Source organism: Schistosoma haematobium, chromosome ZW, assembly GCF_000699445.3.
Source record: "Schistosoma haematobium chromosome ZW, whole genome shotgun sequence".
NCBI lineage: Eukaryota > Metazoa > Platyhelminthes > Trematoda > Strigeidida > Schistosomatidae > Schistosoma > Schistosoma haematobium.
This window is the reverse complement of record NC_067195.1, coordinates 47865497-47890766: the sequence shown is the minus strand read 5'-3', so window position 1 is coordinate 47890766 and position 25270 is coordinate 47865497. Positions and strand designations below refer to the sequence as shown.

At 34.8% G+C, this 25270-nt stretch overlaps 1 protein-coding gene across 2 annotated transcripts in view; it reads left to right on the top strand.

Annotated features, from left to right (window-relative positions):
* Positions 1-25270, top strand: part of MS3_00003733 (uncharacterized protein) — a 76967-nt gene that overhangs the window by 48105 nt on the left and 3592 nt on the right. For both annotated transcript variants that reach the window (XM_051211590.1, XM_051211589.1), the window contains exons 2-7: positions 1647-1795; positions 6969-7083; positions 8409-8574; positions 17014-17276; positions 20517-20821; positions 23946-24072. In XM_051211590.1, the coding sequence (XP_051071667.1) occupies positions 1647-1795; positions 6969-7083; positions 8409-8574; positions 17014-17276; positions 20517-20821; positions 23946-24072 (1125 nt within the window). The remainder of the gene's footprint in view (positions 1-1646; positions 1796-6968; positions 7084-8408; positions 8575-17013; positions 17277-20516; positions 20822-23945; positions 24073-25270) is intronic.

Below are 25270 nucleotides of genomic sequence, written 5' to 3'. Positions count from 1 at the left end.
AAATAGATAACTACAAAATATCACAGAAAAATCAATCCCATTATTAGACCATATAACAGTAATTACAATCCCATATTACAAATAAAAAAATTAAAAAAAATAAACGTTTTATATTCATAAGGGGAAAGTAGATTATCTAAAGTGAATTGACCTTTAATGTATAAGTACATCTAGGTAATGTAGACGTATGTATAAATCGGCATAGTGCTTTAAATGGAAACACTTTTTTTTTAAGAAATGAAGGAAAGGTATATCTTTTAAAGTTACAAATGAAAATAATTTCAATCTATAAGTGGAGATTATATATTTATGTGTAAGTGTACATATGTAATTTGTTTTGGCCTGCATGGCATAGATATTATTGATCTCCCTATTAATTTATAAGATTACTGTTAAATCATGATACTAACTAGAAAAACATAATTTACCAACCGATTAACATTGACATTATGGGATCGAAATTAATTTTAAAAATCTGTTCGCTCTGTTCTATGACGTAATGCGATATGAAAGTAATTTTCAATACATATTGACGTCACATTAAAACTAATTAGCAACCAGAATATATTGATTTATCCCAGTTTGTGACTTTCACAAACTACTGACTCTCCTACACAAAATCATGATATGATATCCAAAACTCATGAAGTTTATAACTCTGATGAGTATGTATTTATCAATTATTTTGGTTGACTAAAAAGTTAACCTGAGTATCATTCAGCATTATCGGGGACTTAACCGCTTTACAATCAATTTGGTTGTTTTTACAGAGTTACAGATCCGTACTATATCGTTGCAATAGTTTCATCTCAAAGCTAGTTGTTTTTACAGTTATTTCTAGTGGTCTAGTCTAGGTGACTTGACATTACGTGCACTATGTTGAGATAAGATGGTGGTTGGAGGTAATCAACAAAAAACCCTGGACCCTGGGACATAGTGCACGCAATGTCGAGTCACCTAGACTAGTGGCCACATTGTAACTTGGTCGATAGCATTCGATCTGCACTAAGAAGGACTTGACACACGTGACATTGATCACCACCCAGTGATCAATTAATTGTGAAGATTTCGTAATGATATCGTGCTTTACACAATATCAAACTCTCCAAAAACCCCTTGACGGCAAAAAATAAATACAAGGACAGTTTAGAAGGACAACAAATCAGGTTATCGGATATACAAAACTTGGAGGGAGATCGCAAGTGAATAAAACCATCCAGTTATGACTAAAATCATGATATTTCAGCTGATTAATAACTAACTTAAAAATAATTGCTTGGCTAGAAAATACCTGCGCCTAATGCGTTTTTTTGATAACTAGATGCACATAGAGAATTATACTAAATACTCAGCTATTAATGCTTAGAATACTCAGTTAAAACAAATATTCTTGTCTAGTGAGAATATAATTATATATGAAAACTAGTCAGATCTAGTTATTTTATTTATAAGTATTTATTACACAATTGTTTAAATGTCCAATCACTTCAACGGATCAGATTAACTTTTTCGAGAATACCTAATTAAGTATATTCAAAATGCAAGACTAACTGTAGTTTAATAAACATCTGTAACTAGATGAATAAATTTTCATAAAATGAACTTTTCTATCATATAATTATCAAGTGATTACTATTACTTTCTAGGTATATCCTTGGTCTCCAGCTTTTGGTTGGCTTGAGATTGGAGACGAAATTCTAGAAATTGAAGGTCATTTAGGTACCGAATTAACAGAACAAGAATCTTATTCACTTACTGAATTGAAAAGTAATTATCTACGTCTTGGAATTCGACGGTAAGTTAAGAGAAAACTTATTATATTCCATTGAATAGATTTAATATTACCTGTACATTTTAGCAAGTATCATGAGGAAATAATAGATGAATCTAATTAATAATTTAACAAAAGAACTCGGTGATAAAAAAACGTTTCATCGATTTTTTTTTTCATATTTTTCAGGTTTTAGAAAAATCCAACGTTGTATAAATAATCACTGAAAATCCCAGTAAATCGGAAATTTGTTTAATTCTCGTTTGAGATTCTACTGCTTAACATAGAGCTTTTGCTTTGTTCCGTTCAAAAACCATAGACACGTAGACAAAAATTTAATAAACTAGAAAAAACGCTGTGGATCGTGCCAGTTCCTGTTGTCTAAAATGCTTAAAAACTTCATAACTATTAGGTTGACATAGACTATGGGCGATTATGGTTGTTTCCTGTAACGACATATCAAGAAAGGTAATGGTACTAAATACAGATAGGACCTAAACTACTGATACATTTAATATAAAAAATGCTGCGCTCTACTATAAATTCGCACAGAGAATGATATATTCCGCCATTAAGGTATCCACAGAGATGGCAAGTAGAAAAATATGTCCATTGTCTTAATCCATAAACGTTTGACATTCACACCTTCCTGTATAATTCAAAAAGAGAATTATTTGAAATGAGAAAGGTTCATTGATCCCTAATCTGAAGCTCATTAGTCTTAATCCATAGGCCTAAACAGTACAATTACTTGTTACAACCAACAAGGTGAGTTAGTTGATCTGCGTAGATATTTAGTGTAAAAAGTAGGTCAAATGAATTATTCTAGAGAAAAAAATTAATGTATTGTTGAAATAGCCTAATTGTTTTCAAATGATATAAATAATCTTCAACACTCAATTGGTACGATGAACTATTTTTGCATACATTCCATTATAATATAGTTAATCCCTATAATGGACATTTAAGAAATGAATTAGATTTCTAACCATCAGATAATTAATGAGTTAGAACTTTTCTATTTTAGTAAAGTAAAATTGATAATAAACTACTTTTAACTTGTATTCAAGTAATTTATGATATCGTTGAGATTATATGGAATACAGTACATTTTCAGTTTAAAAAATGCTATTCATTTTTGCATTCATGTTTTGCTTTTTTTTAAAGTAATTGCTTTGCACACAATTTTTGGTAGTTACCACTCAGAATAATCTATCCCATGTTATAGGTCTACAGAGAACATAACAAAATGTACTTAACACAATATGGAATTTTGTTAGTTATGTGTAATGTAAATGAAAAGTTTACATTCATTTTTTATGATCCATTTTGTATCTTTGATGGTCAAATATTGTTATTTATACTGAATATGTTTATTGATAAGTTCAAACTGATATATTAAATCATATGAACATTAAGTTGACACTTTTACCTTTTTTCATACTATCTAACTTTTTATTATTTACCTATAAATTATTCATTATACGGAAATAAAGGTTATGAAAAGTTTCTTAGCTATGCAAACACTAAGTTGTTTCATTTCTGAAATAAATTGTTGTTTTGAATATATAGTCTTGTTTTTTTTATTCATAGTTATGTGATAAGACATTTTTTAGGATTGGATAAGGCGGTTCTAACAATGATTTTTTATATTTTAACCAAAAAAGAGGTTACTAATAGTACTAATTCAGTATACTTAAAACTGAGTTTGTTCACCCTTAAACTTTGAAAATTCATCCACAAGTATTAATGATCAAATAAATTCATTCGTCGATAGCGGGATTTATCATTTATGCATTCTCAGTTGGCCCGGCTCGCTTTTTATTCATTTTTCTCTTGTTCTTGCAGTTACTACCATTTCAGTGTCCAATAAATGTTATGTGTTTGTAATCCTTTTTCTGTTGACATTGTATTTTACCAACTAAAAAAAATAGAACAGTCAAAAAGATAACGATCTAAATTTAAAATATTATTACATTTCATTAACCTTATTTACTTACTTACGCCTGTTACTCCCAATGGAGCATAGGTCACCGATCAGCACTCTCCAACCCAATCTGTCCTAGGCCTTCCTTTCCAGTTCTATCCTATTTTTGTTCATTCTTCTCATGTCTGTCTCCATGTGTCCTTTTGTCTTCCTCTTTTCCCTTGGCCTTGAAGATCCCATGTGAGGGCTTGTCTTGTGACACAGTTGGGTGCTTTCCTCAATGTGTGTCCTATCCACTTCCAGCGCTTCTTCCTAATTTCTTCCTCCGCTGGGATCTGTTTTGTTCTTTCCCACAGTTGTTTGTTGCTATTAGTGTCCGGCCAACGGGTCCGAAGTATTTTGCGTAGACAACTGTTAATAAACTCCTGTATCTTCTGGATGGTGGCTTTCGTATTCTCCAGGTTGCCACCCCACACAGGAGAACTGTTTCGATATTTGTATTGAAAATCCTGACCTTGGTGTTGATAGACAATTGTTTTAAGTTCCAGATGTTCTTCAGTTGTAAATATGCTATTCTTGCTGTTCCTATCCGCGCCTTCACATCTGCATCAGATTCACCGTGTTCACCGATGATGCTGCACAGATATGTAAGTGTTTTTACATCTTCCAAATCTTCTCCGTCAGTTGTGGTTGGATTGGTACATGCTGTGTTGAATCGAAGAATCTTGCTTTTCCCTTTGTGTATATTGAGACCTACTGCTGTTGAGGCTGCTTCTACACCGGTCGTCTTCTCCTGCATTTGTTGTTGCGTGTGCGATAGAAGAGCCAGATCATATGTGAAGTCTGAATCGTCCAGCTATATCCTAGCTGTCCACTTTATCCCATACTTCCCTTCGGACGTTGACGTCTTCATGATCCAGTCGATCACCAGGAGAAAGAGAAAGGATGAGAGTAAGCAACCTCGCCTGACACCGGTCTTTACTTCAAACGAATCTGTGAGCTGTCCTCCACTCACGATTTCGCAGTTTAATCCATCATAGGAATTCCGTATGATGTTGACTATCTTCTAAGGCACACCGCAGTATCGAAGAAGCCTTGATAGTGTTGTCTTGTCCACTCTACCAAATGCTTTCTCGCAGTCAATGAAGTTGATGTGGAGTGGTGAATTTCATTTAACTGGTTGTTCTACAATGATCCATGGTATTGCGATTTGGTTTTTACACGATCGATTCTTACGAAATCCAGCCTGGTGACCTCGAAGTTGGGAGTCTACGGCGTTCTTCATTCTGTTTAACAACACCCTGCTGAAGACAATTTCCGTTATTAAGAAAAGAGTGATGCCTCTGTAGTTATCACACTTGCTGAGATCGCCTTTCTTTGGTATTTTGATCAGAAGTTTTTCTTTCCAGTCTCTTGATACTCGTTCCTCATCCCAAACCTTATTGAAGAGAATATGGAGTATCCTTGCAGTTACCGCTACATCTGCTTTCAGTGCCTCTGCTGGAATGTTGTCTGGTGCTGCTGCTTTGCCACTCTTGATTTGTCTGATGGCCATGCTGATTTCTTCAATTGTTGGTGGGCCAACATCGATTGGGAGTTCCGTGGGTGCTGCTTCGATGTTGGGTGGGTTCAGTGGAGCTGGTCGATTCAGGAGTTCTTTGAAGTGTTCTGCCCACCTGTTTTGTTGTTCTTCAATGTTGGTGATTACCTTGCCTTCCTTGCTTTTCACTGGTCGCTCCGGTTTACGGTGATTTCCAGAGCGTTCCTTTGTTATGTCATACAGTTCCCTCATGTTTCCTTCTCTTGAAGCCTTTTCCGTCGTCATTGCTAAATCTTCCACATATTTACGTTTGTCAGTTCTGATGCTCCTCTTCACTTGCTTGTTCACTTCTGTGTATTCAGCTTGTGCCTTGGCTTTTTCTGCTCTTGTTCGGCTGGTATTGATCGCTGCCTTCTTGTTCCTCCTTTCTTGAATCTTATCCAGTGTACCAACAGTGATCCATTCCTATTGGTGGTGCTTCTTGTGACCCAGGACCTCATGACATGTTGAAGTGATTGCCTCTTTGATCCCCTTCCAGTTTTTCTCCATAGTAGTTCCCTCTCCATTGAGTAGATCATGAAAGGCCTGGAACTTATTGCTGAGGACTATCTTGAATTTGTTGAGTTTGTCAGTATCCCGAAGAAAAGCCGCATTAAACTTTTGTAATATTTTCCGCCCCGTTGTCCAGTTCTTCTTGCGTTTCAGTCTAATCTTGTGATGATACGATGCTATATCAGTTCCTCTCTTGGTTCTCATATCTTCCATCGTCCTCCTAAACTTTTTGTTGATGCAGATATGGTCGATTTGGTTTTGTGTAGTATGATCCGGTGAAGTCCATGTGGTTTTGTGAATGCGTTTATGTGGGAATATAGTGCCACTCATGACCAGTTTATTGAAGGCATATAGGTTTGCAAATCTCTCACCATTTTCTTTCCTTTCTCCCAGTCCGTGTCGTCCCATGATGTCTTCATATTCGGCGTTGTCCATTCCAACGTTGGCATTTAAATCTTCCATCAGAATAGTCAGGTCCTTTGTTGGGCACTTCTCGACGATGGACTGAAGCCTATCGTAGAATTGATCTTTGGCGTCTTCATTGTAGTCGTTGGTAGGCGCATAGCATTTGATGACGTTCATTGAACTGCCCTCTTTCTTTGTTTTGAAGGAGGCTTTGATGATCCTTGGTCCATGAGATTCTCATCCTATAAGTGCATTTTGTGCTTGATTGGACAACATCAATGCAACTCCGTGTGTATGTGGGGCATTTTCTTCTTCATGGCCGGAGTATAAAAGAAGCTCCCCTGAAGCTAGTCGTTGTTGTCCAACTTGCGTCCAATTTTATTAACCTACCTAATAAGTATAAAACGTTAGATAGGATATACTTTGTTTAAATAGTAATGCGATCGAATAACCACAAAACATTTGACGCACTATGAAAGTATTCATGAAAAGATTTGAAAACAAAGAAACTTGATATTTAAAATGAATTACAGGTTAGCCTATAACTTAACAGATCAAGATTATAAACAGTCGAATGGATTATCAAAAGTTTAAATGATGTATAACCATAAAACAAATTGAATATTACCCTTTATAAAAATCCTAAAATATTATTTCTTTACTGATTTTTATCAAATGAAAATAACTTTTGAAAATACATCTTAAAACCAATTTTGGTAAATATTGTTATGTTCAACATAATTGTTTTCTTTCTGATGTTAATTCTTTTTCAGCTTACCAATGTTTAGTAATCAGTATATGGGAACAAGGCCAACTTCTAGAAATCTTTCAAGAGCTGCCAGTACAACAGTATATGGTCAATCTGGACCATATTCTAGACTTAATGCAGTGAGTTTTTTTAAAAATAATATTGGACTTAAATTCTTTTTATATGAATTAAATAACATTACTTTCCATAGTAGAATTTTATTTCAACATAAGAAGGCTTTAAAACAGGCAATTTTCAAATAAAACCTGTATCTTTTGAAATCGGATTTATGTACATGACATATTTAGCCATATTTTCTTTATAAAATCCTTTTATCTTATAATAAAACTATCAAAACAAATGTTTTTCTTATCTTAATTTGTTATTTAGAATGACTGAACTCTATAAATTAGTAAACGAGACTTGTTGAATTCATAGTTGTAGTTAATCGAAGTTACACTTAAGTTTCAGGGTGTATAGAGACGTTCCTAATTCATAAAATGGTGTACAGTGGCATATCCAGCAACTATTCACAATTTGTTTTTCAGTCTATTTCATATTATAGTTTTTTTACAGTTATAGATGGTGATTTATGTATGATTTGCACATTACCAATCAAGTGAAGCTGGAAAACTCTTAAATTTGAACTCAATCACTGAATAGTATCATCCCTGTCATGAGACTGGTACTCTCCATGCAATATGCGGTCAGGCTAAAATAATGTACAACTACAAATAATTTTTTATGTATATTATGCCTCTTGGAATAAAATTTCATTTCATTATTCATCCCTGTGAAATGTCAGTTAGTTTAAGCGCTTTTTTAAAGATTTTACATGGATACCAAATGTACATAGAAAATCCTATAATAAATACCACTTCAGAAATGAGATCAGATTATTAATAACAGCGTAAAAATGTATTCTAAAATCATTAAAGTAAAAAGACTAATACTGTAGTATAGTTTTTACTTAAGAAACATTTTTAATGATGAATTATTCATTTGCTACAAAATAATTCTCATTAGTACTATGTTTCACAGTCAGTATAGGCAAAGTCAGGGATGACATTTATTATTTTAATTAATTTTTATTTGAATGTTAACTCTTCACACCAACAATTGTAACATTCGGTCTTAGGTAGGTGTGAGTTTAGCCTAAAGATACTTTGTGAACTGAAGGACAATTAATAAGTGAATCTGGAAAAGAACAGGAAAAAAGTAAGGATATATCTTGGTAAGCAAATCGAATTTACTTACATTTAATAATGATGACAATCTACTGTAATTGGCATTAATATAGGCATGAGATTAAGATACCCTGGTAATTTTAGTTAAGAATTCCATGATTAAAATTTTAAATGAGATAAACATTTAGCACTCAAAGAAAATTTAAAATTTTTAAAAAATATTGAATATATATGAAAGTGTGCAATTCATTTGCTTTGTTTTGTATTTAATGATTTAGCAACAACCTCAACAGAAACCAGTAAATGCCAAAGATAATAATGATGTTGAACCAGAAGAAGTTGATTACAGTTTTATGAATCTACCAGTTCGTGAAAGACGAAAACTTTTTCTTGGTGGAGGTCAACCGCCTAGTATTCAAAGAGGTTATCTACATTCATTAACAAGTGAGTTTAATACTTGAACAATAATTATTTTATTTTATTGATTAACACTGTAAATGTTAACTCTTTTTATATCAATTAAAAAATACAGTGATTACAAAACATGATAAGTGAAATAATCATTATAGGAAAAAGGACATTAAATACTTATGAGAAGGAATAGCAGTCAATATTGTTGGAGTTCATTCATAGCACTATGAGTCTAAATCGCTTGATTACTATCCAGTCATCGTTGTTATCCTAATTTAGATAATACATAGCTCTATAATAACTACATTATAATGTAGTTTATTACTTGACACCTTACTTTCTCAAAGTTATATTAGTTATATTGGTTCCAAATTAAAAGTATGCTATAGCTTCAAAATATACTTTTACCGAACTACTTTTTAAAACTATAACGATTACACTATTATACTAGATAGGAACAAAATTAGAAAAACAGTCCTAAAATCAATTCATAAGTTAAAAATCTTTATGTCACTTGGAATATAAAGGTGAATAGGTATTTAAAATGTTTTACTAATCACTATGAAAACACATTATTATTATCATTAAAACGTTTTTCTGCCGTCGCTGTGTTCCTAAACTGATAAACAGTTTTTCCATCTATGAGCCTTCTAATAAGCTATTTGTTTGATCGAAAAAATTAAATGTAATCAATGAAGTGACTTATAAGTTTGAACAATCAGATTCAAGATAGTTGTATTTACTTTTTAATTACCAAATATATTGCATACGAAAATGAACTTATGAGAAACGTTTATCAAATAACGTTCCTAATGAAAACACATAACTGATTGATACACAAATAACATGTTTGAATACACTTACTTACTTACGCCTGTTACTCCTCATGGAGGAGCATAGGCCGCTCGCCAGCACTCTCCATCCAACCCTGTCTTGAGCAATCCTTTCCACTTGCTTCCAGTTGCTATTCATCCTTTCCATGTTTGCTTCCAATTCCCGACGTAGCGTGTTCTTCGACTTTCTTCTTTTTCGTTTACCTCAGGATCCCAAGTTGGGGCTTGCCTCGTGATGCAGTTTAGTGATTTCCGTAATGTGTGTCCAAACCACTTTCAACGTCTTTCCCTAATTTACTTTTCAGCTCGGGGCTGGTTTTTTCTCTCCCACAGTAGGCCAACGGACATTCAGTATCTTACGTAGACAATTTTTTATAAATACTTGTACCGTTTTGATGATGGTTGTGGTAGTTCTCCAAGTTTCAGCTCCGTACAGTAGAACTGTCTTGACGTTCGTATAGAAAATTATGACTTTGACATTGGTTGACAAATGCTTTGAGTTCCATATGATCTTCAACTGTAAGAATGCTACCCTTGTTTTGCCAATCCTCGCATTTATGTCTGTATCCGATCCTCCATGTTCATCGAATATGCTACCCAGATACATGAAACTTTCCACATCTAGAATTTCTCCATATTTCAATACAGCAATACAACAATAAATAAATTTCACAGATTGAAATCATGAGTCAGTTGAAGCTAGACCACCATTGAAAACCTGGAAGCACTGGACGGCCGTTTCGTCCTAGTATGGGACTCCTCAGCAGCGCGCATCCACGGTCCCGCACCACGTGGGGCTCGAACCCAGGGCCTACTGGCTTCGCGCGCGAGCACTTAACCACTAGACCACTGAGCCGGCATCCAACGGTGTTAATGTCTAACTTCAACCAATCCACGAAGTTGCGCCACCGTACACCATTGTCTTCAGTGAGTTCCTATCTCACAACAGACCTGGTTGAACTCCACTGGTAACGGCTTCTCACTAGAACTTCGGGAGTTTTCCTGAAGTCAGTCACTAGTGAGCAGTTGATTATTATCAGAATGGGTTTTGTGGAGATTTTTTAGAAATTTCACAGATTGAAATCATGAGTTAGTTGAAGCTAGACCACCATTGAAAACCTGGAAGCACTGGTCTGTTGTGAGATAGGAACTCACTGAAGACAATGGTGTACGGTGGCGCAACTTCGTGGATTGGTTGAAGTTAGACATTAACACCGTTGGATGCCGGCTCAGTGGTCTAGTGGTTGAGTGCTCGCGCGCGAAGCCAGTAGGCCCTGGGTTCGAGCCCCACGTGGTGCGGGACCGTGGATGCGCACTGCTGAGGAGTCCCATACTAGGACGAAACGGCCGTCCAGTGCTTCCAGGTTTTCAATGGTGGTCTAGCTTCAACTGACTCATGATTTCAATCTGTGAAATTTCTAAAAATCTCCACAAAACCCATTGTGATAATAAATAAATTTATTGATTTCTCTGTCTATATAACATTACATTAGTTAAAATAGATTAGAAAAGGAAATGCTTTAAAATGAATATGATACCTATAATCATGTTCAATGATTATTCAATCATCCTCTTATAGTTTCTAATTGTGTATAGGTATGTGCATCTATTAATGTATAATGTAGATAAGTGTATGTATTCATGATATTATTATATACAAAATGATAAAAATATATTGAATTTATTCAATGCTTTTTTATAAGAATTCAATAGTTTTGTTTAAATTTGTTAAATTATGCTTTATATGTTATATACACAGAAATAAATAATACAATTCATCATTCTATAGTCAATCTAATAAACTTTGATATTTTATCTTTAGGTATCTTTGGGTGAATCTGTATGTATATCTAGGACACAAATATAAATGCACAAGAACACATTCAATATTGATGTATATAAAAAGAAGTATAGATTAGTATAGAATATGGTAAATAGTATAACTTAGTGCAAGTGGGGGATGGAGGAGGAATTAAAAGACATTGAAGAAAAGAATACATTCAGTAGCATTATATAATTTCTTTTTTAATATATTAAGAATAAATGAATAAATATTAAAAGAAGAAATTGTCCTTTTCAAACAATGAGATATATATATATATATATATATATATATATATATATATATATATATATATATGTTTATGTATATTCATGCAAGTAAATACTTGATATTTAAAATAGTTAACATGGAATTTTAAATGTCATTTACATTAATCTATATATATATATGTTTTAAAACTATATGCGAAATGTGAATTTCTTGCAATGTACATCTAAAATGAGGACAAGATAAATGTATAAATGTATAAAAATTATTGTTTTTTTTCAAGATGATATCAACGTCATAACTTTCTAAGATTTCCATTTGTAATAGAAATAGTCTTTAATTTGAATGGATTCAATATTCTTTTATTGATTTATTCAAAGTGATTAAGTTAGTTTTGTTGATATTTGAACTTCTTTGAATAGAGGCTTCAATATTCTATACCATATCATATGAAAATTCATGATGAAAGATAATGTTTCAATGATAAATCCAAATCAATAATAATAATTTAATAGTTAAAATCATGAGTCCATTGAAGCTCGATCACTATGGAAAACCCAAAGGCACTGGACGGCGGTTTCGTCCTAGTACAGGACTCCTCGGTAGTGCACATCCATGATCCGGCCTCTCGAGATTTGGACCTAGGACCTGTCAGTCTCGCGAGAGAGCACTTAACCACTAGACCACCGGTGTTAATGGTTAACTTCAACCAATCCATGAAGTTGCACCACCATCCACCATTGTCTTCAGTGAGTTACTATCTTGCAACAGACCTGGTTGAGATTCACTGGTCACGGCTTCTTACTAGAACTCCAGGAAATACTTCTTGGAGACCGTCATTAGTGAGCATATGATGATTATAGTCAGAGAGGGATTTTGTGAATATTATAGTAATTTAATAATTGAATTCGTGAGTCATTAATATTAAATCACAAAACTAGAATAACTTAACTTTTCATTTTATTGACTTAATTTCCAAAGTATATCGGATAAAAAATTAACATTTTCTTTATAACTTTCTGAGTAAAACTACTTATTAATACAAGTAATATTTTAAATGATAAGAATCTTAGTGTCAATACTTCGTTATAACAACTATTGTGGGATTTAAAGACGGCCAGATATTTATTTATATACTAGTCAAATCACATCAACCAATTTATAAAATAGAAACCAGTTTAAATGACTCTATAACGTAGTGGTTGTAGATATTCGTTTAAAAGCCTTCGACTTCTGTGTAATATTAGCATACTTTAGCTAGGCGTACCTCTGCGACAGTATTAATATTTCAGTTCTTCGGAAAGCAACTCATTGTCGGAGTAGATCACCACTTCAAATAATGAGAGTTAGGATCTATAGGGAGCATCAATCTCATTAGGATTCTCAAAGCGTCTTGCTAATGAGTGACAATCGGGATCTTATATAGATTCAGTATGTTCTACCTTTTGAGTTTAACCAGAATATAGATACATGCTTATTTACATACTATAAATCCCGACCGTTGTTGCTACCTTGACGTGGTGGTCGGGCTTGTCTATCGTGATGAAGCAACCGAGCTATACTGGCTGGAACAACTGTTCCTCAAGGTCCTACCGTGTCAGACAGGTCGGTTGAAGAGCGGTAAGACTAAAAGCAACAAACCCAAGGTCCGAAGGCGAAGTCGTACTGCTGACTGTACAGAGGTGTGACAGCAGTAAGGTGTTTCCTTCAGACAACCAGCATGACAGCGATGCTGCTTTCCCACAAGGAGGGGTGGTGTTAGAAAAGGTCGACCCTAAAAATGCACACCTCGCCTTATCTCACGGGTATCCGTCTCCGGCGGTAAGGTCTCAACAAGTACGGAGCTAACACAAAAATCACCCATAAAAAGGTCGTGTGTAACCGACCTCAAGCAGTTGTCCCTTGGGCACTGCGGTCACGCTCTCAGGTCACTAAGACCACCTCTAATCCAATTTCCTTTTCAAGTACCTCCAGAAGAACCCTTCCACGGTGTGGGCGACCGGGAAGTGATAACCACCCTCATACCTCTAACAGCACTCAAGACTATTGTATTCATAATCAACCTTCCTCTTCACTTCCTATTATTCCTCCTACATCGACTTTCACCTCTAAACTTCCTTTTTCGGCTTTCCCCTCAAGTCTCACCATAACCAACGATTCTAGTGCGCAAAACACTGTCCCAGGTCTACTGGAACCTCGCTCAATATTACAAATTGGGGCCTTCAATGTTCGCGCCCTATGTCAAATCGGTCAACAGGCTTCCTTGGCTAAAACCCTAGAGTCTCTTTCCATTGATGTATGCTGTGTTTCCGAAACACGCATACAGGATTCCAGTGTGGTCATTCACTTGACCTCACCTCGGCAAAACGGAGAGCCAACGAGATACACCCCCCGTGTATCTGGTGACCTGATAACCAGTTCTCGTGGACTTGGAGGTGTAGGCATAGCACTAAGCATGAGGGCGGAACAAGCACTGCTAGAGTGGATCCCCGTCAACAGTCGTCTATGTGCTGTTCGGTTAAACGGCTCTGTAAGAACTCGGAAGGATAGGGATACACGTCGTTGCCTTTTTGCCGTTTTTGCCTACGCTCCCACCGACTGCAGCTCAGATGATGTGAAAGATGAATTTTATAGAAAGCGATCTGAACTTCTTCAGAAAGCTAAACGTTCAGACATAATACTCGTAGCAGGTGATTTTAATGCCCAGATAAGTAGTTTAAATCAAACAGAAAGGCATTTAGGTGGGTGTTTTAGTATTCCGGCACAACTAACAGATAATGGTGATCATCTGCTGCAACTGTGCTCAGACAATCGTTTATTTTTAGCAAACACAAATTTTAAGCATGAGAGACATCGTCTAACATGGCGACCCTCTACATCAAACCAACGATGGACTCAAATAGACCATATTGCCATCAGTCATCGTTGGAGAGGGTCGGTAGAAGATTGTCTCTCGTTCTAAAGTACCTGCTTGAACTCCAACTATGTCCTAATGCGGGCACTCATCTGCTTGCGCCTCACTGGACGCAAAAAACCACACTAAAAAGACCCGTTAGAACTGAGTTGAGTAACGAGAAAACCAAAAGTAGGTTCCAGGAACAACTGAGGTCACACTTAGGTAGTTCTTAAAACGAGGCTGACCCAGATGTTGCTTGAAAAGCTACACGAACAGCTGTGGAAACAGCAGTGACATCTATCAGTGATTTAAACCACAGGGTTACAAAGAACCAATGGATTTCCTCAAGGTCTATTGCACTGATGGATTCTCGTAAACTCAACCCATCAGGCTCTGAACACGATGAAGAGCGACAACAAATCAGATCTAGGTTAACCAAAAGTCTAAGGAACGACCGTGAGCAGTGGTGGGCAACGAAAGCAAAACAGATGGAAAAGGCGGCGGTTATAGGGAACACAAGACAGCTTTACAGATTAATAAAAGAAACTGGAATTACTAAGACAAATGTAAGTGAGATTATATCGGAAAAAGACGACATTCATCTGCTCTCAGTTCAGACGTTCAGAACGATGGTTGAAACACTTTAGAGAACAGTTCAGCTGGCCTTCAGCTATTCTACAACTACCCTCCATTCCCAGACAGTGTGAATGGAACATTGAATTAGGTCCCCCAACTCTTGCTGAAGTTCAAAAGGCTATAGTTAGTCTGAAACGAGGAAGGGCAGCTGGTCCAGACGGATTGGCTCCAGAGGTCTTTAGGGATGGTGGTCAAATTTTAGCGATTAGGTTGACTAATATTTTAACTAAGATCTGGGAGTTAGACGTTATCCCATCTGACTGGTCACAATCACTGATCGTCCCAATATATAAGAGAGGGTTAAAATCATCCTGTGACAACCACAGAGGGATTAGTTTAACTAATATAGTCTCTAAAATACCAGCTTCGATAATTATCAGACGCCTAACTAAGACTCGTGAACTGCAAACACGAGAGAATCAAGCTGGCTTCAGACCTGTTCGTGGCTGCATCGACCACATATTCACCATTCGTCAGGTTCTAGAACACAGGCATACTTATCGGCGTCTGACAATGGTGGTCTTTCTTGACTTGAAAGCAGCTTTGACTCCGTAGACCGCGAAATTCTGTGGCAGTGTCTGTCATTGAAAGGTGTACCTCAGAAGTACATAAACCTTATGAAGGCTCTTTACTCGAACACTACCAATCGAGTCAAAGCTTATGGCTAACTGTCGTCTGCTTTTGCAACCTCAAGTGGTGTCCGTCAAGGCTGTCCACTTTCTCCATTTCTGTCTAACTTCATCATAGACCTATTGATGGAAACAACATTCTCGTCTACTGAATTTTCGGGTATTGATCTCCTTCCAGGAGGTCCACTTATCGACTTAGAATACGCAGATGACATAGTCCTGTTTGGTGAAGACACCGATAAAATGCAGAGTCTTTTGGTAGCACTAAGCAACAATGCCAGAATGTTTGGAATGTGCTTTTCTCACTCTAAATGCAAGCTGCTGCTTCAGGACTGGTCAGCATCAACACCTGAACTAAGGATAGGGAGTGAAGTAGTCGAACGCGTTGACAACTTCACTTATCTTGGAAGTCTGATCAGCCCTAATGGGTTGGTGTCTGACGAAATCTCAGCACGGATTCAAAGAGCTCGCTTGGCTTTTGCCAACTTACGTCACCTATGGCGAAGGCGAGATATCCGTCTATCAATAAAAGGACGAGTATGCTGCGCGGTAGTCCGTTCTGTTCTACTTGACGGCTGAGAAACATGGCCATTAAGAGTAGAAGACACTCGTAAGCTACTAGTCTTTGACCACAGATGACTTAGAAATATCGCTGGCGTCTGTTGGGATCACCGGGTAAGTAATAGTGAGGTTAGACGCAGGGTATTAGGGAATGATGGTAAATCAGTTGATGAGGTTGTGAATCCTCATCGACTGAGATGGTTGGGCCACGTGTTACGTATGCCCGAACACCGATTATCACGACGTGCAATGCTAACCGGTGTTCGGGATGGTTGGAAGAAAGTTAGGGGCGGCCAAACCAAAAAGTGACATCAGCGCATGAAGTCACTAACTTCTAGTCTGAGCCATGTTAGTAGATGCAGACTACTTGGTTGGGGTCTGCGTGACTATCGTAACCAATGGTTGGAGACTCTTTGTGACATGGCTCAGAATCGATCACAATGGCGTCGATGTATACGCTCTCTATCTTCCCTTAAACTAAGAGATTAAAATCGCTTCATATCTTTCTTTCTACGAACTAATTCTTTCTCCGTGTACTGTATGCTTATTGCAATCTTTCTTTTATATATTACCACCTCTGAATTAACTACTTTTATGAATCCGGTGTCCATCTTGTTGTGTTAATAAGGTATGGCAACTTGGACCGATGCATAAATGTGCCTGGTCCTACGTTGTAGCTGACTGACTGGTTGACATACTATAAATATGCATCTGTAGTTCTAAAATAGTTAGCATTTAAATTTTTCGAATAATCATTATTTCGAGTCATATTTACATCCGTAAAATGCAATCAGTGTTTTGAATAATTACGTTATTATAAGAGGTGAAATGATAATGATTATTATGTTAATTTTTATTCATGTCCAGTGCCAAGAAAAAGAAACGATGTAAACAATTTTCATAATCGATATGAAACTCAATCGGAATATGGTGGAACAGATCATAACTTTGGATGGGATGCTCCAGTAACACCAACATGGGTTAGAGAAAATCGTACAACCAATACTAGTGAACCAGTAAAATCAAGATCAACTAAAACATTCAGTTTGTCTACAATGCCATCAGAAAAATCATTTCAACAGGAATTCACTCAATACGTTGCTGGACCACCTTCACCTCGTTACAATCAGGTAAACTAACAGACTATTGATTTTGTAATTGGATGTCATTATTTTTTGTGAAATTCATATCTCTCGTAATAAATATTACTTTATTGATACACAATTTATTGAAAGTGGATGTTTTAGACAACTTGTGAGATAGATTCATACGAATACGATTACCTCGAAGTTTCTTATAACTATCATTATTAAAATTTAAACTAATTGGAATGAATGGATTTAAATAATTTGATTGGTAATATTCATTGGTAATGCGTTTATCTAAAATACGGAAAACTTAGATGTGATATAAATATATTTTCTGATAGACCACATTAACTGGTGTTCAAAAAACAAATCAAATAGCTAGCTACCTATAATTATTAACTGTTCACATTATACTAATAGTAAATTTCAAAACTTTGGTGTGTACGATAGGAAAATCTGTTATTTAACAAGGTAGCGCATTTATGCAATGTAAAATCTGGTCACAAATAGTTCGATAAAAGAAAAAGTTATTACTTTGCTGAGTAACACAAGTTCCAAAATTTCATAGCTCACGAAGCTGACGTTAAAGGATGATGGGTTTGTATCTTAATATGAATTATGAAAGAATAAATTAATGATCGATGCTCAAATAGCCTTCTAATTATTCCAGTAACAAACTAAATATGATCTTCTGGTAATTTCCTGTCAAAAACTGACATCACTTCTAAACTTGGTTGTTTATTCAATAATAAATTTTGATGTTGAGTTATGCAAAAGAGATTTTGACAGCCAACAATATTTATTGAAGTTTTCAATTCGAACCAATAGTGAATCCGCTAAATCATGAATTTACTTTAAATTTCAAGATACAGTACTCCATTGATTGTATATGTGTTATATCTAGATGCTTATATTCTTGATATGACGAGTATAACTTGAGCACTAGAATGCTAGAACCCTTCCAAGTCGCAATGAGAAGACAGAAGGCTGGTGAAAGGAATGTTATTCCAGACAGTGTCAAATTATAGTACAAAGCTGTCAGGTATTTGTAGTTTTTATTAAAAACGGAATCGTCATTATAGCTATCCAATCCGCACACAGGAGGTTATTAGCATTGTCCAATCGGGAAGCTACACGCAGAAATTCCAGAATATTTTTCCAAAAATGATTGGATGGAATATCTTCGGCTCTTTCTGAGCTTCTTAAGGCTTCCTCGAGTTCACCCGTGGACCATCCTCACAATATGTTTCGAAAAACAGTAGTAAATTGGTATGCTTTATTATTATGTGTAACAGTACTTCATGGAATCAATAACAAAGCACCTAAAGAGCAGAATTACTCATACGCTCTTTTAACGTATATCAAATAAATAATTCCTTTTTTTTCATTAAATTAGTGAGTTTTGTAAGGAACATTACAATTCATAATTATATTTCACTATATTACCACATAGTACGTATTGCATTTCATATACTATTCAAAAGTGCAACTTGAACAAATTATGGACAAAATAGACAAAAAATCTTATTTCAAATTTTTATAATACAACATGCTTTGTTGTACGTATAGTAAAGTATAAAATGGAATGTATAGTGTGCTTTTTTTCTCTCAGATATAAGAAAAATATCCATATACTCTGCTATCCGACTACTTATCTAACCTTGTTATTAATGTCCATTGTTTTCTTTGCATAGCTTTCTATCTTTGTAGCTACTTTTCAAATAAAGCTATATATATACTTCTTATCTTATGCATATATTGTTAGAGTTAACTTGTTGATATATGACCTAAATTCATGGACATTTAGGATAAAATCTGATTATCTTTGCACCTTTTGTTTAGGCAGATAAGAAAATTTATGTCTGTAACCAAAGTTAAATGTTCCCATCCGTATACCCATAAATTGGACTGATTTATATTAACTTTTGTGACCGTTTACTTTGTTGAGTTTAAAAACACAGTGATTTACATATATCATTGATTTTACATAATACATATACTGTTTATATGTTTTCTGGTACATTGTACTGATCAGTTTGTATGTACCATCTTCGTTAGGTGTGGTGAATAGAAAAAAAAATTGACTTAGTTTTCTTGTTATTCATTTACCAGTTCATGAACAGTGTCGTATTCGATTTTAGTCTTGGGACTCTACTGGGTTGGTTATAATACGTAGTGCATTATTGCAAAAGTATAATACAGTATTTTCGTGGAGTTTTGTTCTCTGAGGTAGACACCAAACCCTATATGAAATTATTAGTTGACCATCTCACTTATTTCAGTGTTTTATCAGTCATGTTTTATATTTGGTTTCAAAAATGTCCTATCTAAATGTTTTTAATGATCACAACTATTAGCGTTCGAAGTGAGTAATCATTCGATCTAAATTGAATAAAGATAAACTTAGCTACTTTCATAAGAAAACAAAATATTCAATGACTGAGAGTGGAAAATAAACATCCTCAGACTTAGACTTCGTATTACTTGAAATTCTTTCTGAAGGATGATATCAATAAAATCACGAAAATAGAGCAGAAGATCACTTATAATTCCTGGTTTTTTTGTGATTACTCCCAGCCACCGAACACCAGTGCCAGTATAATGGGAGTGTGTAATTATTTGGCTAAGTGGTACTGTAGTGAACGAGAACACAAGTGCTGACAGCCAAATGCATTTTGAACAAAAAATTACAGAACACCTTAGTAAAATATGAGAACCATACAATGAACACTTAATTTGCAAAATGTCAATCAATTGTCTCAAACTCGACTGTTCTTCTTTCAGTCAATCATCTCATACTTTATTGTTCCTGCATTTCCATACCAATTGCTTTCTGTTCTCGTCCTTTCCTCCTCGATCTTCTTGAGATTCTGCTTCCAGACTAGAGTTATATACAACACTATATAAGTAGCAAACACCACAGTATCATCGAAAATTTAATTGGCAGATCTCGATAAACAGTGATTAAGAGACATAAAATATAAGTTGTTTAATCGAATACAACATGGTTTAAAAAGTTAATTCTATATAGCATTCGTATCAGCATTTAGATTCGCTACACAGTTGATCACAAACCGCGGTCTATTATTAACCTAGAACTTTAGTAAGATTATTCGAAATTAATGGGTTTAAATAACCTGTATTATATATCAAGCTTTGCTCAATTGCTTGATCGTAATTATAAATTTTATTGAATCAGTATTTGTTTTAATTTATATAAAATTTTGATAAGGAAGAAAGTCATTACCTAAACCAATTTTTATTGAAACTTACTGCTTACAGAACCCACCTGCTACTACAAACTATTTCAATACTGTGCAACCAAAATCTAATTATAAACAAAACTATCCTCAATACTCTGCAACTATACATGTTCAAGATTCACATCCAACTGGGAACATAACATCTGGACGAGTGTACAATGGAAGCTCAACACGTATCTACCCAGCTAAACAATATAATTCAAGTTCATCACCTGTTAGACCAATTACACCTTCATCAGTCTATCCATCATATAATTCGTACAATTCAATATTGCGTGGTTCCGGCAGAGTTGTACAACCTCTACGTGTAAATGTATACAACAGGTTTGTTTACATGTTTTAATGATCACTTTTTATACTGCATTATTTCTGTCGACATTCTGAACTATCTCAGTAGGTATTTAGAATGGTCACTAAATAGTGTAAAATGTTGTGCACGTTTAGTCCTTGATGCCCAGTGATCAGCCAATATTCAGTCAGTGTGACCAATAGATATAGAATGTTAGTCAGACAGGAGGTCAGTCATGTGCCGTCTCAGACAGACAAATTGTTCGATCCGAGTTCGAATCTACCATAGACTGTCTGTCTACTCAAGACTAAAGCTATGTGGTACTGGCTAGTACCAAATAGCATGAAAAACGTCCGTTGTTCCTTATTACCTACCTCCACCCAGGTAATAAAGACACAGTACCTGTGATGTCGAGTCACTTGTGCTAGGGTTCAAATTGCTACATAGTCAATAGAGTCAGTACTAACAACTAGACGAGCATGATAGTGGAAATTGAAACTCTTGAGTCGTTAGCGTGAAAGAACTTTCAGATTTTATGACAAGAATAAAAGCTGTAGATCACTAAGTTGGAATGCAAGAGTCTATCCATTTGATTTCGACCAACTCGTGGTATTCCCTATTTATGGCATAGTTTCATTTCATCAGCCAGAACTCATTACTTACGCTTCTACATGGTATTGTCTGTTTACTCTCCTACTAAATCTCCATCGTGGTTCATAAAAACAAGAATAAAATTGAAAAATTAGAAATTTTCTGACTTGCAAAGGATTTCTCGGTAAGTTTTATGTCACTTCTTAAAATACCCCGATATTAGTAGTAGTTATCAACCAATTTAACTAATTGATTTTTCACTAATTATATTAGGAAATCAGTTTCTGAGAGTAAAGATAGGTGCTAAAACAATTTCAGTAATTCTCATTTATTATACTGTTACCATTTAATCTGACTCCATGAAGATTGAAAACAGTGCTTATCATTTTTTATGGCTTACATATGATTTTTTTATGTTAATGTAAAACATTCAGTAGTACTCTCACTTTAAACGTGAGTTAATCGCAATTTGTCTACTTGCAGCCAATCGGATCTTAATGATTACACAGTCTTATTCAGTGTCATGTTTTAGTAATAAGATTTTGTGAAGATGTAAATTTTCATGGATTAGAGTATTTATTGATCATGATTAAACAATCATTGAAAAGCAGTTTTTGTTCCAGTCTAAGACTTGACAGTGCGCATCCACGAACACATCATTGGAGGCCTATCCCAGAACCTTTGATTTCTTGCGCAAATGCCTAACCTCTAGACAGTCGTCCACCTCAGGTAATGTCATGTTTGTCTAGTCCTAAGTGATGATCAAACTATACCAACTGTATCCTATGTGACTGAGCATCGTGGTGGACACTATGTCATATTTTCGTGATTGTTGTCAATCGACAAGAATCTCTGTTTATATGTTTCATCCTATTTGACGTCAGCGAGCTGTGTGTTCAGCAAATTAAATGATGGTTCTGTAGAAAAGTCACCTTTTATTATCAACAAAATTATCACATAATCAAACACATAAGGGCTCAACATAAAAATGTATTATAAATATGGGATATATATATCAAGGTTCATATTAACTATATTCAAATTCATAAAAACAGAACAATTATTCAATACATTTTCCAGACAGTATTCCATAAATCTTCTTCCTGTCAATAGATGGTAAATTTAATACCAAAAATAAGTTCAAAAGTGGATTTCATGATTAAATAGTATCTACTAGCTGTTCATCTAGGATGTAACAGCTGTTCAGTACTCCATGACTTTTATTAGCTATGTTAATAGCACCAAATGTCAAAGAAAATAATTCACTTTACAAATTAATCATGTTGATTTACTGATCAACAGAAACGAAACTTATTAGTACAACCAAGGCCTTATTAACTAACAAATTCCATTTATAAAGTTCGTATTAGGGTTAGTAAAACAAATACTTTGATGATATAATCCATATTAATCTAATGATTCCCTTCAACTACTCATTAGTTATCAGTATAGTATAGTTACTTATCTGAGTTTCCACCGTGGAAGCTCAATAGATGGAACTGAATTTTCATTCAAAGACCAAAAAGACATGGAGAATTTTAGTTATCAAGAATTCACTAATGTACTAATAAAATTATAAATTTGTCCTTAGATGTTGAAATTTCAAATATGTTCACTGCATACTGATGTACATTGAAGAACTCTTATTGCTTTTCATATTCTTGACAAATCTACAAGAAATAAACAAGCGTTTCGGTATGCTTTGTTTCCTTAGCATTGAAAGCTTCCAAAAGCGTATTGAAAAATGTATTTATTGAAATTCAACGTAATTTTTCCGAAAAACTTCGGCATTATAGACCTAAGTCATCGGTTAAACTTTATGTGATCTGGGTCTTTTTGTGGCATCTCACTAAAATGTTAGCAAATAATATACAGTAAATAAAAAAATCGATCTGATTTTATCAATCCATTGGTCGAAACCTTGTTAGCAGTAAATCAAAGTGTTCATGTTCCAGTAAAATAATAAATTTGAATGGAATATTTTAGTGAGAGTATTCATTTAACTTTCGGAAGTAGATAAATGTGAGAATATATTCAGTTGGTGAAGAATGAAACATCTAATAATGTCAATTCTGTTCGTGTGACAACCATTTGAATTATTTATTAATAAATATATAATACAGCCTAATGAACATCACAGATTTGTGTACTAGACTATGAAGTTTAGTGATTTTATCTAATTATTACTTCAAATGATAGATTAAATTTCAAGTAGGATATGTGGGTCATTTAACTCGAACTCAGAAGTAGCGTGCTTAACACGGGACCTAAAAGACCTAGGTCCGGTCTCTGGGGGAATAATGGGTCACCAGTCCCTTGGGTTTCCAAACTAAGATAAAACAGCTGGTTAGCACTCTTTATTTTTGAAGGATTTCTGGTTCATATCAGTCCCTGACGAAAAGCGATTTCAACATAGACTGAATTCCGTAGGCTTCTGAAAACGAACACTCGAGACTTTTTAAACTAGATATACTACTTAGCATTCTTATGTATTATATGGAAGAAATGTATAACTAAATTAGTATTACTTAGTCGAAATTTTGTTTGTATATATATCTCTACTTTTAGCGATAATGCATCTACGGTATACAGTCCACATAGAAAAGTAGAAAGTTCTCCCAACTGGAATCCTAGTTCACCTATTTATCCAGCATATCCAGCCTATATGGATAAATCAAATCATGTTGATATTCAGGTGAATTTCTAATTATATTTTCTGTTTGTTTCATAAATTTTAAAATAACAGTGTTCTACTAACTATGTCGTTAATTATATTCGCTTTAAATATTATGTTTTCTTCAATCTATAGTTGAACAATTTAAGTCTTATCAGAGGGAATAAAACTGGTTGATGTGTAAGATTGTGAATATGTTCTAGAAATTACTGTGGTAATCGGTAACTGTTCAATGAGTATACAAGCAAAAATTAATTTATGAAGTATACAACTTACAAGTGAAGAAATAATAATGACAAAGAGATATAAAACAACGATATATTTAGAGTATTAGTGATGACAGAAGGTTATTTCTTCAGAATTTCTTCACTAGGGTTTCAAACAAAAGAGTACTGGATTCATGGAACAATAGAAGTATGCTCAACAGGAAATTTGAAATAACATGCTAGTTGGTCTTATCACACGACTATGTGAGATCTGTGTTTTAGGTTTGTTTAAACGTGACAGTGTTAACTACAACCTTCAGAATAGTCTTCACCCATGGTATTCACAGTATCTAACGTATTGAGATCACACATATATTAACACACCAAATGCCCCGTCTAGTTCTAGTTTTTAATAGTTTGAGGTCAAGTAACATAATATCACAATATTGTTCGTCATGTTAAGTGTGATAAATCAAAACAAATAAATTTCGGGATTAAATTACACCTCATCTCTCAATATTACGCTAATCTGCAGTACAAAACTCATGCAGCCAGAGAATCGAAACCGATCAGCTAGCTATATGAGACGGACATGTACATTATGCGTCGTATGAAAATGACTAATTTTGTACTATAAACGAATGCATCTGGGTTAGTGTGTGCATCAATACAACTCCCATCTTGTTTCCGATGAAAAAATGTCTGAAAAACCGTGTTTGTAGTCTCGTTACTAAGCCTCCTGAGTCACAATAATAGCACAGCTGCACGCCAAGCTACATTATGGACGCTTAACTTTACTACAATGTTAAACTCAGATAATCGCTACATCAGAAGATAAAATTTTAGACGTCCCTATTAATACACCTTGTTTTTTGTCCAACGAGACCTGGCTGAATTATTTTAACCAAATAACACTAATAATACAACTAAAATGAAATGAAATAAAAGCACCAATACAGCAAAGAATAACGTAACAGTATTCTAGCACATTGTGAAGATTTGCATTGTCATTT